The 18033-nt window shown below is 36.1% G+C and overlaps 1 protein-coding gene across 1 annotated transcript in view; it reads right to left on the bottom strand.

Moving 5' to 3' along the window:
- The window catches only part of DACH1 (dachshund family transcription factor 1), a 468151-nt gene that overhangs the window by 42896 nt on the left and 407222 nt on the right, over window positions 1-18033 (bottom strand). The window contains exon 8 of the mRNA XM_052650244.1: window positions 5309-5460. Coding sequence (XP_052506204.1) covers window positions 5309-5460 — 152 coding nt within the window. The remainder of the gene's footprint in view (window positions 1-5308; window positions 5461-18033) is intronic.

An 18033-nucleotide genomic window follows, 5' to 3' on the forward strand; every position in this document is an offset into this window, starting at 1 on the left:
TATATTTCTCCCATCTGTTTCTGAATTGTATTGGACAATTCACTCGCTCCTTCTGGACCTTGATTTATAATCTTTTATAATAAACCAGGTATGTAAGTAACACACTTTCCTAAGTTCGATGAGCTGCTTTAACAAATTAATTGGCAGGCATGGTGGGAACCTCCAGTCTGTAGCTGGTTGGTCACAAGCACAGGGTACAACCTGGACTTACAACTGGCAATGAAAGTGGGGGCAAGAAGCAGGTTTGTGAGACTGAACTCTTAACCTATGAGATCTGATGCTGTCTCTAAGCAGATCATGCCTGAACTGGGATAAAATGCAGGGCCCCCAGCTTAGGTCGCAAAATTGCTAGTAATGGAAAAACTCAGACATTGGTGAATTAGAAGTACCAGAATTTAAGTAGTGTTGGAGTAGAGGAGACTCAAAGGAGTATATTTCCTGCACAGGGACATATTAAGATTATTCAGCAAATATTGTTGTTTAGTTGCTAAGTCATGCCCTGCCTTTTTCGGGACCCAAAGGACTGTAACCCACCAGGCTCCTCTGTCCACAGGATTTTCCAGCAAACATACTGGAGTGGGTTGCCATTTCCTACTCCATGGTATCCTCCTGACCCAGGGATGGAACCTGCATCTCCTCTATTGGTAAGGGAATTCTTTACCACTGAGACACCAGGGAAATCATCAGTAAAATTAGTTTTACTATTACTGTTTGTATTGTTGTTGTACATGATATAAATTAGTAAATATGACACAGAGTCCAGATTTTTAAGAGATTAATGCCACTCTCTTCATTACAGTAAACTGAGTTTAAAATACTGGCTATGTTTTACTGTTTTTTTTTCATGATCTCTCTTCACAAAATTGGTAATGGGACACACAGGAGAAGATATAACATACTATGATTAAAGATAAAAACCAATGTATCTGATGCTAGTCTACCCATATTTTGAAGTCAATGTCTTATTTTATTATCTTTTTGAAAAGTTTCTTTCTAATTCTTTCATCAGTTAGAGAAGATTAGTAACTATATAATTACTAATACATATTTTTATAATTAAAATACATATTAATAATGCAAATAAAAATGATTCATTTCTTTGAAATGTATAAGATATATTACTGGTCATGACATTGAAATGTAAAGACTGGAATATGTATAACCAGAATATTTTGGTCAAATTATTTTTCATTGTCTTCCATTAAATATAGAAGTAAAGAATGCTTCTTAAATACCACAATCAGAATATGTTTATTTGTCAGACCATAGTGAACCAATCTCAGCCTGCCATTCACTGTGTTTTTAACATCCCTTTTAGATTTTCCTTGTTTGTTTAATACTTCCACAAAGACAAACCAGAGTGAACCAAACAGCTATCCTATTCCCCTTATGGCATATCCTTAGTGCTAATATCACCCCTCACTAAATTTTATATTCTCTACCTTATTTTTCTTTTCTACTTTTTATTTATCTAACTATCCTTTAAAATAATTTTTGTAAATAGAGTAATAAACAGTATAACATATTTATTCCTAGTCTTGTGTGCAAATATATCCCAGTTATGACTTACAGCTTGAAAGCTCAGATTGAGAATAGTGGGTAAAGTTCTCCCTTTAGTTTGTTCAAATGATAATCAATGATCGAAGGTGTCACATCCAGTAAATTGATACTAAAATTCTACTTTCCTCACCTAAAATCTCATAGGGAGTTGTCCATGAACATGTTTGATTAAGGAAACCAAAATGAAAGACAGTCCACATAGAAAAATAAAATAAAATAAAATTACATATATTTTTTTTAATTCCAAAAAGCAAAATCTAGAGTGAATTTAAATGTCACTAAAGTGAAATTGCTGTTCTTTACTGAAGATATCATTATTCTTTATGACTTCTAATTTATAAAAATATTCAAACTTTAAGAAAGAACAGTATAGTTCTAGGAATTAGCAAAAATCTGGTGCCTAAAGATATACAATATACACATATATTTCTATACTACCTATATTTTTCTATACTATATATAAAACATATTTTCTATACTATATATAGTATATATATTTTAAAATACTAGCATATAGTATTTTTCTACAGGCCCTCTTTTAAACCACAAAGAAAGACCATTTAAGAAAATTCAATTTTGATAAAGTGTCATGGAAGGGACATCTACAGTAGCTATTAAAAATTCTTAATTTTAAAATTATCAAATTATACAATATCATGAAATCAAAGGATTGAATATTAGAACAATAACTCCTTAAATATTGAGTAGTTCTGGTCATTAATTCTAAGAAAAATAGTTTATGTGCATTAAATTTAAACATAACACAATATTTTAAAGTAGAAACCATATACAATAAACCTTTAATTTTAAACATGATATTGTATGATATAAAATGCAAATACTTTCAACTCAATTATTTTTCATTGTCATTGTGATAAAGTATCTTCAAAGGAAATATAGAGCTTTAAATTTACCACACCAAAAGAGTGTTGCCATTTGAAACAGAAAGCAGAGAACACCATTATACATAATTGAACTTACAAAGGAAATTGAGGTAGACAGAATGTAATTACCCAAATTAGAATTTGGACAGCAAACACATTTATACTGTATGCCCCATGAGTCAGAGTCATGACTGTTTAAATATTCTATATGATTCCTAGGATATTACTATAACTCAATATATGTAATAATAATAAAAGAGCTAGCAACTATGACCTTTTGCAAAATAATGTGAAACTATAACTGAACATAAATTTAACATGTATGTCTGGCTTGTGTGTGTATGTGAACATGTATATAAGTATGTATGAATGTATGTATGTATTGTCTTTTGTTTTACTGTATATGGCACTAAGTAAGATTTTCAATTGATTTTACCTTTCATACATATATGTGCATTCACATATACTTGTATACAGGTATCAAATTCATACATATGCATATATAATATCTCATCTGTACACATCTATATGTGAAACTGAAGTGAACAAGCATAGATTATTTTAAATGAAATATTATTTTCTTTTTTGATGTGAACCATTTTTAAAGTCTTTGCTAAATTTGTTACAATATTGCTTTGGCTGTTTATGTTCTGATTTTTTGTCTGTGAGTCATGAGGGATCTTAGCTACCTGACCAGGGATCAAACCCTCACCCCCTTCATTGAAGGCAAGGTCTTAACCACTGGACCTAGAGGGAAGTCCCTAAATGAAACATTTTTATTGTGAGTGTTCTAACTTTGTCAGATTCAGAATCGTATGATTTAGGACTAGAAGAAATAATTTACTTTGACTTGACTCCTATAATCAATTCTTCCTAATATATCCTCTTAAGGCTGTTTGGAAGGCTAGAGAATGTATTATTTCCAGAGATACTACATTCACTAAAAAATAATTTATCTAAAATTTGTAAAATTTAAAACTGAAATTTTCCTTTTTCTCTTTTTCTTTCTTTAAGGAAATAATTATAATTTGAGGTGATATAGATAACATTTCTGGGCTTCTTGAGCCATGCTAGTGGTAAAGAGCCTGCCCACCAATGCAGGAGATATAAGAGATGTGGGTTAAATCTCTGGGTTCAGAAGATCTTGAGGAAGGCATGGCAACCCACTCCAGTATACTTGCCTGGAGAATCCCATGGACAGAGAAGCCTGGAGTGCTATAATCCATAGGGTTACATAGAGTCTGACCCGACTGAACCGATTTAGCCTGCAAGCATGCATGCAGATAACATTTCTAGTCTGTGTATTACTGTCTATGGGTGGGTGGATAAACATTCTCAAACACAGAATTTGACTTAGTGATGTGGTTTTCATACAGAATGCAAGGGTCCCTGTGTAAATCTACTTTTCAGATGAGCAAACCGGTTTACACTAGTGAATATTTACAGAGAAATGTTTTCTTTCCTGAAATTGAAATTACATTATTCTTTTCCCCATTAAAGAGGCTTTAGTTAGTGAATATACAGACACCTAGATGGAGGATTTTAAGTAAATGTTTAGCTTTTTATTTGCTTCATATATAATTATATATATATATAAATATATATATGTGTACACACACAGACACACAGACACACACAAACACAAAATACAAAAGAAACTTAATTGTTCCCTTACTTCTCAAAGTGTAAATTCAGAAATGTTGAGGGGTATTTTTGAAAGCATTTAATTTAACAAAAGAGAAATGCATTAAGAACTTTAACTCAGAAAACAATAATGTGGGCTGAATTTAGAAAAAAAGTTATATGTTTATTTTTAAATATAATCAATTATTTGGCTATGATTACATTTAGGTTAGACTGATGATTTATTTCAATTACTGAGATATAAAACCTTAAAGTTGAATACAGTTCTGGAGATTCTAATTACATTAGTATTAAAAATGCCATATTAACAGATGAGAAGATATGTTACATTAAAGGCCTTCTGTTATGTCCTTAGAGAGGTAAATAAAATTAATTACATTTCTACTGGGAGAAAGTTTAATATGGTATGAAATGTGTACAGAAAAATACCACTAAGGATTGAGTGCTAGAACAAAGATTAAAAAAAAAAACACCAGAGTATCTGCAAGCATATTACTACCAGCTACTTTAAGTGTGGAGAAGTAGATGGCAAAAAGCTCCATCTGGGGTCCACATGACCACTTCATGTGTGGGCAAAAAATTATGCTTTCTTTTATCCCAAACACTTATTATTTTGGCTCCATGTTCTATGTTATTGTTAACTGTATTTTTTATTCATAATGTACTGTACATAAAATATACATCCTGAAGACTACATAGAAAATCTGTGGAAAGTTTTGCATGACTTTTTGAAGTCTGTTCTTTGAAGAAATCTTATTAACTGAAATAAACTAATTTATGAAAGAAGGGATTTTTTGGATTTTTTTTCATTTAGACATATTTAAATGACTAAACATATCATTTCCTCACTGAAAGGCCAGCAGTTTAAAAACAGCTAAATATTTATTAGAACTGGTGTACTGTCTTTTAATACATCAGACAAACTTAAACAGCTAGATTCCTACTATTAATTGGCAATAAAGAGAACATTTAAGCAGAATGGTTTTTAAAAGGCCCAGGTCATTTCATCTAAGTTTTTATTAAGATGTAGTATACATATTTGGGTATTTCTAACCGATTGAATTTGTGTATTAAGTTTAAAATATCAAATTGCTAGAAAAATTCATTATCATGGTTTTGTCAGTCTCAAGAATGGATTAAGCTGGAACAGTATGACTTTGGGAAACATTGACAGCTGAATCTTCCATGTTCCTTTCTCCCAGAATGTGAAAAAGTCCTACCTGTATGTTAGTCAGAAGGGTCTCTATGGAAGACAATCCATCAGGAAACAGAAAAGGAGATGGGAATCCTGGAGGTAGTGGTTGTCCATGCCCAGTTAGAGAAAGTTTGTCAAGGCTGTCTCTCGCAGTTGGTGTGGAAAGCGGGGTCTCATCTGTGTGTGATTGAAACAAAAATATAGAACAAGTTACGCTTGTCTGTTTTTATTAGACCTCAGTAATGGCTTCCCTAGTGGTTTCCAGAACATTTATTGCAAATTGGTTCCTGCTATCAGGAGAAAATGCTTTCTGCTGAATTTTCTTTAATGAAAAAGCTGTGGAGATACAACAAGATAACATTAATGAGTAACTTTATAAGCCTTTTAAATGCAGTCTCTAATGAGACTGAGTTTACAGTGCAATAGAATCTTTTTAAAACAAATATTATCTCATATATAGTTGTGATAATATATTCAGGCTGACTTTATGGGTACCTTCCCAATTATCTCATTTTAGTTTATTCTGTTTGGATTGACAATAGGATATTTCAAGAGCTTCATATAGGAGAAATGTTTTGTATATTAGTGTTTCTTTCTCAATTAACCTGGAAGGGTTATATCTATCAATGACTTGTTCAAATATATTCTTGAGTCTACAAACAAATATACAATTAAAAACTTTAATTCCATAACTAAAAAAAAAAAACTGCAATCAATACATTCTTCAGTAATTATAATTGAATTGTTCAATATCATTAAAACTAAAGATCTGGACCAGAGACCCCACAGAGACTGAGACAGAACTGTGTTTGAGTGTCTCCTGTGGAGGTACAGATCAGCAGTGGACTGCCACTGGGTACGACAGCAGACTCAGCTATGGCATAAGCCCTCTTGGAGGAGGTAGCCATTAACACCACCATAGAGCTGCCAGCACTTATACAGGACTGGGAAATAGACTCTTGGAGGGTATAAACAGAACCTTGTGTGCACCAGGACCCAGAAGAAAGGAGCAGTGACCCCACAAGAGACTGACCCAGACTTGCCTGGGTGTGTCCAGGAGTCTCCAGGGGAGGCATGGGTCTGCGGTGGCCTGCTCCAGGGTTGGAGACACTGAGTGTAGCAGTACATGCATGGGACCTTTTGAGAGGTCACCATTATCTTCATTACCTCCACCATAATTTGGGCCCAGGTAAACAGCAGGGAGAGAACACAGCTTCACCCATCAACAAAAAATTGGATTAAAGATTTACTGAGTATAGCCCCGCCCACCAGAAGAAGACCCAGTTTCCCCCTCAGTTAGTCTCTCCCATCAGGAAGCTTCCATAAGCCTCTTTCCTTCTCCATAGAGGGCTGACAGACTGGAAACCACAATTATAGGAAACTAACTAATTTCATCACATGGTCTACAACCTTGTCTAACTCAATGAAACTATGAGCCATGCCATGTAGAGCCACCCAAGATGAACGAGTCATGGTGGAGAGTTCTGCCAAAACGTGGTTCACTGAAGAAGGTAATGGCAAACCACTTCAGTATTCTTGTCTTGAGAACCCCATGAACAGGATGAAAAGGCAAAAAGATAGGACACTGAAAGATGAACTCCCCAGGTTGGTAGGAGCCCAATATGCTACTGGAGATCAGTGGAAAAATAACTCCAGAAAGAATGAAGAGACGGAGCCAAAGCAAAAACAAAACCCAGTTGTGGATATGACTAGAGATGGAAGTAAAGTCCGAAGCTGTAAAGAGCAATATTGCATAGGAACCTGGAACGTTAGATCAATGAATCAAGGCAAATTGGAAGTGGTCAAACAGGAGATGGTAAGCGTGAACGTCGACATTTTAGGAATCAGTGAACTAAAATGGACTGGAATGGGTGAATTTAACTCAGATGACTGTTATATCTACTACTGTGGGAAAGAATCCCTTAGAAGAAATGGAGTAGCCATCATAGTCAACAAAAGAGTCCAAAATGCAGAATGATCTTTGTTCGTTTCCAGGGCAAAGCATCCAACATCACGGTAATCCAAGTCTATGCCCCTACCAGTAAAGCTGAAGTTGAATGGTTCTATGAAGACCTACAAGACCTTCTAGAACTAACACCCAAAAAAGATGTCCTTTTCATCATAGGGGACTGGAATGCAAAAGTAGGAGTAACAGGCAAATTTGGCCTTGGAGTACAGAATGAATCAGGGCAAAGGATAATAGAGTTTTGCCAAGAAAATGCACTGGTCATAGCAAACATCCTCTTCCAACAACACAAGAGAAGACTCTACACATGGACATCAACAGATGGTCAATATCGAAATCAGATTGATTATATTCTTTGCAGCCAAAGATGGAGAAGCTCTATACAGACAGCAAACACAAGACTGGAAGCAGACTGTAGCTTAGATCATGAACTCCTTATTGCCAAATTCAGACTTAAATTGAAGAAAGTAGGGGAAACCACTAGATCATTCAGTTCAGTTCAGTTGCCCAATCATGTCCGACTCTTTGCAACTCCATGAATCGCAGCATGACAGGCCTCACTGTCCATCACTAACTCCCAGAGTTCACCCGAACTCATGTGCATTGTTCAGGTATGACCTAAATCAAATCCTTTATGACTATACTGTGGAAGTGAGAAATAGATTCAAGGGATTAGATCTGACAGAGTGCCTGAATAACTAACGATGGAGGTTCATGACATTGTACAGGAGACAGGGATCAAGACAATCCCCAAGAAAAAAAAAATGCAAAAAATCAAAATGGCTGTCTGAAGAGACCTTAAAAATAGCTGTAAAAAGAAGAGAAGCAAAAAGCAAAGGAGAAAAGGAAAGATATACCCATTTGAACGCAGAGTTCCAAAGAATAGCAAGGAGAAGTAAAAAGGCCTTCCTCACTGATCAATGCAAAGAAACAGGAAAAAATTAGAATGGGAAACTAGAGATCTCTTCAGGAAAATTAGAGATACCAAGGGAACATTTCATGCAAAGATGGGCTCAATAAAGAACAGAAATGGTAGGGATCTAACAGAGGCAGAAGATATTAAAAAGAGGTGGCAAGAATACAGAGTTCAGTTCAGTTCAGTCACTTAGTCGTGTCTGATTTTTTGAGGCCCCATGAACCTCAGCACGTGAGGCCTCCCTGTCCATCACCAACTTCCGGAGTCTACCCAAACCCATGTCCATTGAGTCAATGATGCCATCCAGCCATCTCATGCTCTGTCGTCCCCTTCTCCTCCTGCCCTCAATCTTTCCCAGCATCAGAGTCTTTTCAGATGAGTCAGCTCTTCGCATCAGGTGGCCAAAGTACTGGAGGTTCAGCTTCAACATCAGTCCTTCCAATGAACACTCAGGACTGATCTCCTTTAGGATGGACTGGTTGGATCTCCTTGCAGTCCAAGGGACTCTCAAGAGTCGTCTCCAACACCACAGTTCAAAAGCATCAATTCTTTGGTGCTCAGCTCTCTTTATAGTCCAACTCTCACATCCGTATGTAGAACTATACAAAAAAGATCTTCATGACCCAGATAATTCGATGGTATGATCACTCACCTAGAGCCAGACATACTGGAATGCAAAATCAAGTGGGCCTTAGGAAGTATCACTACAAACAAAGCTAGTGGAGGTGATGGAATTCCAGTTGAGCTATTTCAAACCCTGAAAGATGATGCTGTGAAAGTGCTGTACTCAATATGCCAGCAAATTTGAAAACTTAGCAGTGGTCACAGAACTAGAAAAGGTCAGTTTTCATTCCAATCCCTAAGAAAAGTAATGTCAAAGAATGTTCAGACTACTGCACTGCTGCTGCTGCTGCTAAATCGCTTCAGTCGTGTCTGACTCTGTGCGACCCCATAGACGGCAGCCCACCAGGCCCCCCCGTCCCTGGGATTCTCCAGGCAAGAACACTGGAGTGGGTTGCTATTTCCTTCTCCAATGCATGAAAGTGAAAAGTGAAAGTGAAGTCGCTCAGTTCTGCCCAACTTCCAGCGACCCCACGGACCGCAGCCTAGCAGGCTCCTTCGTCCATGGGATTTTCCAGGCAAGAGTACTGGAGTGGGTTGCCATTGCCTTCTCTGCACAGTTGCACTCATCTCACACAATAGCAAAGTAATGCTCAAAATTCTCCAAGCCAGGCTTCAACAGCATGTGAACCTTGAACTTCCAGATGTTCAAGTTGGTTTTAGAAATGGCAGAGGAACTAGATATCAAATTGCTAATATCTGTTGCATCATCGAAAAAGCAAGAGAGTTCCAAAAAAATATCTATTTCTGCTCTATTGACTATTCCAAAGCCTTTGACTGTGTGGATCACAATAAACTGTGGAAAATTCTAAAAGAGATGGGAATATCAGACCACCTGACCTCCCTCTTGAGAAATCTGTATGCAGGTCAGGAAGTAACCTTTAAAACTGAACATGGAACAACAGACTGGTTCCAAATAGGGAAAGGAGTACATCAAAGCTGTATATTGTCACCCTACTTCTTTAACTTATATGCAGAGTACATCATGAGAAATGCTATGCTGAAGCACAACTGCTGTAATCAAGCATTGCTGAAATCAAGATTGCTGGGAGAAATATCAATAACTTCAGATATGCAGGTGACACCACCCTTTTTGCAGAAAGGGAAGAAGAACTAAAGAGCCTCTTGATGAAAGTGAAAGAGGAGAGTGAAAAAGTTGCCTTAAAGCTCAACATTCAGAAAACGAAGATCATGGCATCCAGTCCCATCACTTCATGGCAAATAGATGGGGAAACAGTGGAAACAGTGACAGACTTTATTTTTGGGGACTCCAAAGTCACTGCAGATGGTGACTGCAGTCATGGAATGAAAAGACACTTACTCCTTGGAAGAAAAGTTATGACCAACCGAGACACCATATTAAAAAGCAGAGATATTACTTTGCCAGCAAAGATCCATCCAGTCAAGGTTATGGTTTTTTCCAGTAGTCATGTATGGATGTGAGAGTTGGACTATAAAGAAAGCTGAGCACTAAAGTATTGATGTTTTTGAACTATGGTATTGAAGAAGGCTCTTGAGAGTCCCTTGGACTTCAAGGGGATACAACCAGTCAATCCTAAAGGGAATCAGTCTTGAATATTCATTAGAAGGACTGATGCTATAATTGAAACTCCAATACTGTGGGTACTTAATGTGAAAAACTGACCCATCTGATGCTGGGAAAGACTGAAGGTGTGGGGAGAAGGGGACAACAGAGGATGAGATGATTGGACAGCATCACTGACTCAATGGACATGAGTTTGAGTAAACTCCGGGAGTTGGTGGACAGGGAGGCCTCGCGTGTTGCAACCATGGGATCACAGAGTCAAACATGACTGAGCAATTGAACTGAACTGAACTGAATTTATTTTGACCCTTGAATACCTCTCACCTTAGATCTTCCCAGGTGTCTCTAGTGGTAAAGAACCTGCCTGCCAATGCAAGAGACTCAGGAGATGTCAGTTCGATCCCAGGTCAGGGTGATCCCCTGGAGGAGAGCATGGCAACCCACTCCAGTATTATTGCCTGGAGAATCTCATGGACAGAGGAACCTGGTGGACTACAGTCCATGGGTCGCAAAGAGTCAGACATGGCTGAAGTCTGCATGCATGTGACATGCACGCACACTCCTCTCACGTCATATTGAAAAACTGTTTTTCAAACATGTAAAAGGCGTCCAAAGAAAAGAAAAGAAAACACCGACAGCCAAAACAACATTTCAAAACTCAAATATGATACTCTGTAAGATAAATTAGCCTTTACTTTGTTTATTGAGTATTCTCCCAGGTTGTAAGCAACTCTGAGCAATGTCCAGATACAAATTCCTTTTACTCTCACATGAAACCTTCTTATTCAGTTCTTTACTACTTAAATGTTTTTACATAGATGGGTACTTGTTATGGCTTATTTTAGCTTATTATATCACAGAGAAAATTTTATTCAGGGCAGGATTGTCAATTTTATAAATATTGTCATATTTCACCCCAGGAAAATTAATCAGAGCAATATATTTGCACAGTCCTGATAGTATCTCTCAATTTTTCAACTGGCTAAAAACTTCAGCACACTTGCCTTTATGCTTATAATTTGATTCCACTCTCCTGAATCATTTCTTTATTTTTCATTACACCATCTAACCACACAACAACTTTTTCAATTACCTCTCTCTGGGGCAGAAATATTCTGGAAGTCATTGCATTTCTGTCTCTAACTAATGTCAGGACAAGTTAAATTCATTTCCCTTCACTTTTCCACACTTCCAGTTAATGAACCAAAAAGAAAGAAAGGTTGGGGAGGGTAGTGATAGACACAAGGTCTTGTTTTAACTATGCTTCTCCCATACACACTCACTCCTCTGCAGTTTCTCCTTCGACTCTTTTCTCTGTTAACTGACTGACAGATGATCTGATGCAGAAGGTACTAGAAGGAGAAACAGAGTAAGCAGTCTGAGTAGGGCTCATTGTGTTTTTCCTTTTTTTTTTCTCTCCCACATTTGTCAACAGAGTTAAAGAAATGCCACAGTACAGGGGTAGGGATACTGAATAGCTAATACTATCAAGGTGATCTTGGACACCATTTACCTAGCTGTCATAAATTACTTCTCCAGACCAAGGCTGCTAGTGTTTTTTCATAATAGCTCTATAAAGGCACTAGTTAAACATCTATGTGCATGTGAACTTGTTTAAGAATAAAGAGCTATATTTTTTGATCAACATCACCTTAGCTGTCACATGCTAAAGAAAATGTGGCTTAATAGATCATGAGGATAATAATTGCTTGTCTCTTGAAGAAAGACATAGAACCAACCACCTGTGTTTGCTTTCAGCTTTAGAGTTGACGACTCCACAATTCTTAAAGGTTGTCCATGCAAACGGCATCAAATGTATGTATACACACACACACACGTTTGACATAAGTTCCAACAATCCCTTGACTAGTTGATTTAACTTCAATACATTTATGCTTGACTGTGTTTGGCTACTCTGTGAGTTAATTCATTAATTACTAGTGGTATACACATTTATAAATGTATCTATTTGATATTATCAATATCTACTTAAACAATGTGATAGACACTGGAGCTTTAATGTTAAAAAAATAAAATGTGAAAGCTTTAAGAGCTTATCTAGACCCTAGTGACTGATTTCAGTTGTAAAGCAGCTAATTCTCACAGTTAGTAAAACATTTTGTTTTCCATCATTATTCTGTTAACCACTCTATTATCCTCCCAGGATTAAAACTGTTCCTTGTTTATGTGTAAATGTATGTGGTGTGTGTATATGTGGTGTGTGTGTGTGTGTGTCTTTTTTCCCCCCGGCAGTTACTTCAGTGGAATGCTTGTCTTGATCTTCATGGTTTAAGGTAAGTGCAAATAGACTCATTTAGTATAGAGGTACTTGATTAGATACATTTATTTATCATTTTATATAGCAGAGATATTTCATAAAGCCACTTTAACTCAATCAAACTTAAAGGCACAGCAGCTAAAGAAATGAAAAAGAGTGATTCTTAAGATCAATGTACATATTTGAAAAGACAAACTAATCAGAGATCAAACAAAACAAAAATATTCCTTTCGGCTTCAAGATCTTACTATCTGAGAAAAAGTTGTCATCTTGTGGCAATTAACAGAAAGTCTCAGTCTTACTCCAAGAATAGCAAAATTGGGAACATAGTTATTTGTTTTGAAATAAAAGTGACCTTTGATATCCTAAATGTTTTAGAAAAGATTAAAGCAAAAATTTAAGAGGCCAGACAATGTAGAAGAGTTTTGACATGACATAATCTCCACTGACTTCAAATAGTGAATGACAATGAAGCACAGATTGACAAAGCACCTAATTTAATACATCTGTATATTTTAAAAGTTTTACCTTTAAAAGTAAGTTAGCTTGTCAGATGCTAAGCTCTTTGAATTTTTATGACATTTGACAATGTAACCTCTGTTTTTATGGTCTTTAATATCATGTTTTTAAAATTCTGGAAAAGTTGCAAGAATTGAACAAAGAATACCTATGTATTTCTGTGGTGGATGGAATGGTAGCCGTCCCCACTCCCCACCCCCTACCCCCTGCCGAAACTATATGTCCACCCCTAATCCTTAGATCCCAGTAATTCTAGTTTATTTGGAAAGAGGGGTTTTACAGGCATGATTAAGTTAAGAACCTTGAGATGAGATCATTGTGATATGGAATGGTTCCTAGTTGTCCCAGTGGTAAAGAATCTGCCTGCCAAGCAGGAGACACAGGAAACTTAGGTTCCATCCCTGGTTGGCAATAATTCCCTGGAGAAGGAAGTGACAATCCACTGCAGTATTCTTGCCTGGTGAATCCCATGGACAGAGGATCTTGGTTGGCTACAGCCCAGGGACTTGCAAAGAGTTAGCCATGACTGAGCTACTAAAGAGCAGCAGCAAATCCAATGACAAATATCCTTATAAGAGAAAGGCAGAAGGAGATTTGAGAGAGAGAGAGAGCCACAGAAAAAAGAGGAGGCAGAGTGGAGACAGAAACAGGGTTCAGAATTTGGGGTGATAGTCAAGGAATTCTGACAGCAGAAGTTGGAAGAGGTAAAGAATAGATTCTCCTTTAGCCTCTTGGAGGGAGTTCATCCATGTTAATACCTTGATTTTACACTCCTGGTCTCCAGAACTGTGGCAAAATAAAACTTTTTATTATTTTATTGTGGTAACTTCTTAAACTAGCCCTTGGAAAACTAATTGAATTCCTCCCTCAAATTCAATATTTATATTTTGCTGTATTTAGTCTTTATTTCTCTGTCTCTCTCCCTCTCTTGCTTTGTGCTTGTGTACATATGTCTGAACCATCTTCTCTGTTTAATCTTTAAGACTTCACTGCATATTTCATAGGTACAAAGACATAATTTTTGTAACCTCAGTACAAAATCGGAAAGAAAAACATACACAGAACATAGTATTGGTCCACCAAGAGTCTGTATTCCAATTTCATTACCTGAGATGTTTTACTATAAAGACTTTAAATAAATATTTTACTTGGGAAGTATTTTCTCTGGGCATGTGGTAGGGTTAACGTTAGCGACAGCCTACAGGATGGCTCTGGTGATTCCTCCATCCTGTTATTCATATCTTGTATAGAACCTTCCCCTTAGTCTGAGTTAGACCTAACAAAGAGAATAAAGCAACGTGATGGAATGTCACCTCCAGGATTCAGTTGTAAAATGTCTGTCATTTCCATTTCTCTCTTTCTCCCTTTCCTGACATTCTTGTCATGGAAGAACCAGCTATAATGTCGTGAGACAGTCCTGTGCCAAGACATAGGACAAGAGACATAGGGCTGTGAAAACCACATGAGATAACGAAAATAAATCCCCCCTGCCCAGTCAGGCCCTGACATGAGGCTGCGGTCCCAAACTCATGAGACCTTAAACCAGAGGCATCCAGCTAAGTTGTACCAGGTCTGTGATCCATAGAGACTGCGAGATTTCAAATGTTTGCTGGTTTAAGCCACTAAGTTTTGGTGCAGTTTGTTCCACAGCTTTAGGTAACTAAAACAGTGCATACAATTTTCTGAATACATTAGTGTATAAAATAAAAATAATTCAGTGTCCAGTTAGTATCAGGTACTTTGAACACGTGACAACTTCTTCAGGTTTTGATTTCTTCAGTTTTTAAAAAATTGGCAGCTTGAATGAGACAAACTCTAGTATCACTCAAGTCTAATGTTACACATTCTCTATTATTTCTTATAAGAAATCATTGTGCTCAGCCACTCAGTCACATCAGACTCTTTGCCACGCTATGGACTGTAGCCTGCCAGGCTCCTGTCTATGGGATTTTTCCAGGCAAGAATATAAGAGTGGGTTGCTATTTCCTTCTCCAGGGAGGCTTCCCAACCCAGGGATCTCCTGCATCTCCTGCCTTGGCAGGTAGATTCTTTACCACTGAACCACCTAGGAAGCCAAATAAGAAATCATAAAATTAGTTAAGTGGAAATTTCACTTATATCAATCAGAGAGTGATATGGATCCATTTAGAGGCTGAATTACACTATCTTAATTCTAAATTCCACAGGCTTATGGATATATAAAATTCACAAACAGAAACACAAAATTTCACAGAAAGCTAGTGATTATACTCAGGTGACAAATGTCCTTTTGTAAGAAGTCAATTTATCTTGCTTCATTATATAGAATTTTCCAATTTGATGAGTTTTATCAAATTTAAAAAATTTGTAAGACAGTCATTCACAACAGTGAGGATGGTAAATCAGATGCAATGACAAGTATATCTTCCTAGGAATAAAGTAAGTACTTTTGAAACCTGCATTAACTGGGGCACATTTTTTTTTAAGTACTCTACATCTGTAGGGGCCAGCAGTTATGCCAGTTCTCTTAATAATTGTTGGTTTTGAAGTCCTAAGATACAGTGGTTATTAAATTTAAATTATGCGTGTATTTTATGGGCTTCCCAGGTGGTGGTAGAGGTAAGGAACCCATCTGCCAATGCAGGAGACATAAGAGACATGGGTTCAGTCTCTGGGTCTGGAAGACCCCCTGGAGGAAGGCATGGCATCCCACTCTAGTACTCTTGCCTGGAGAATCCCATGGACACGGGAGCTTGGTGGGCTACAGTCTATAGGGTCTCAAAGATTAAGACAAGATTGAAGTGACTTAGTATGCACCTATCATTGTATTTTAATTTAGCCATAGGAAACTACAGTGGTTGTCTAAAGCAAAATAAAACAGAAAATATTATAAACTTACAAATTTCATCTTTTAACTGGAAAAAACTGCTAATTAACATTTTAATAATTATATAACATATACTGACAATTACTAATATAACAACACAAAATCAACTGAAGCCAATTAGAATATAATGTATAATATAAAGGGAAAGTAAAAACGAGAAGAAAATATTTTAAAACTCCAAAATCAGTGAAATATAAAAAATGATACTTCATTTCATGATTCTTCATATTGTAAGTCACTTACCAATAAATGACTATCACTAAGATTGATGCTTCTGTAAGACAGGCTTTTTTATTTCCAATCTTATCACTAGTAACAAGTTAGCAGGATATCCTAAGGAACAATGTTGTTTGAGAAAATAATGGGCCTCCACTTTTAAAATGTTTTCTTTCCTGTTAATAAAGTCTAACTCAGTTGTTATTTTCATAACTAATCCCTCTGGGTTTGAATTATATATTCTCTTTCAAGTTTGTGTGTGTGTGTCTTTTCTCTGATATCTTTTATTATACCATAAATTCCAAGTAGAAGAAAACTCGTTCACTTTTAGAAAACCATACATTTCACTGTAGTCACATTTGTTCATGTTCATGTAAAATAGATAGCAGCATTATTAAAATGGAAAAAATCTCCATATTTAATGTTTACAAGTGATCTGAAAGCTTGCATTAACATGTTATATTTCTATAATGGTTAAGTGAAAAAAAGTTGATTAAAGTTGTAGTGAACATGGTACTTACTATAAAGAAGTGAATATTTATTTATAGAAATACAAACTTCTCAGTCATTTTGACAAATTCCCATTCAATTGTATATTAAAGTTATATTTATTGGGGTTTTTGTAAACTCATCAGCCACATTATTCAACTGGAGTAGCAGCATGAATACTCTAAAAAATTAAGGATTGGTGTTTAAAAATATTTTTAAAATTTATTTCCAAACATAAAACATAGTCATTTAAATTGAGCTCAACAATACCTCAATGGTGGTTTATTCCTACTCAAGGCACTCTGGAGTTAATTTGACAATAGGAACTAATCATTCTGATACCAGGATGTAATCTTAAAAACTGATCACAAACCTTCATGTATCTACTCCAGTTCTTATAAAAATCCAGGAATATCATGAAATAAGACTTACCTACTGTTTTACATTTTAAGCCCACTTTTCAAAGTCTGGATTTACAATTACTCCATTTTTTATGTAAAATTGTCACCATAATGTGATATAATTATTGTAAAATGAAAAGTAGCCCATGTTAGATTCAGAAAGTGTAAATTTAAGTCCTTGGCTCTACAAAGTCTCAGCAAATAGTAGAGAAAGATTCCACCTCTTATGTTCTTTGAGGTTCATTCGGTCTGTTTATTAAAAAGATAACCGCAAACTCAATGGATTATAGTTCAAATCCAATTAGATTATGTATGTGTGGGAAAGTACCTTGTGAAACAGAAAATGCTAACAGACATAAAGTGCTAATAATTAAGAAATAACTAAATTTATTACAAATTTCTTTTTGTAAACTTAGCTTCAATGTGCCATGGAGGGGATGCTAATCTGGTACCATGAGCCATAAGCCTGTGGTTTCTATATTATTTCTCTCTAATGAGGCTTGTGATGATGAAATATCATGTTGGTAGTAAAATTACTACTATATATTATTACAGTTGCCGTAGACAAACTAACCCTATGTTAGCTCAGTGAACAGCTAAAATTGTCTATGATAGAAGTAACTTGAGAAAGGGCCAAAGTTTATCAATTTCTCTTCAGGCACAGATTCTAAAAAAAATCAGTAGAATGACTTACAAAAAAAGAAGACAGTACAGATTTTGGAGAAACTGACTGAAAAGCATTAACAAACTTAAGAGGCTACTTGGATATATTGAAACAGTTGCATATATATATGCAACTCTGGATTTCACTTTTGCATAAATGAAAGAGAAGTTTTAATATGTGAAGGAAATCACTGTAAGTGCATGTTTGGCATTATGATGGAGTGGTAAGAAATATACTAAACTCAGAGCTCTGCCTAATTTAATGCATG

The sequence above is a fragment of the Budorcas taxicolor genome, chromosome 12, assembly GCF_023091745.1.
Source record: "Budorcas taxicolor isolate Tak-1 chromosome 12, Takin1.1, whole genome shotgun sequence".
Taxonomy (NCBI): Eukaryota; Metazoa; Chordata; class Mammalia; order Artiodactyla; family Bovidae; genus Budorcas; species Budorcas taxicolor.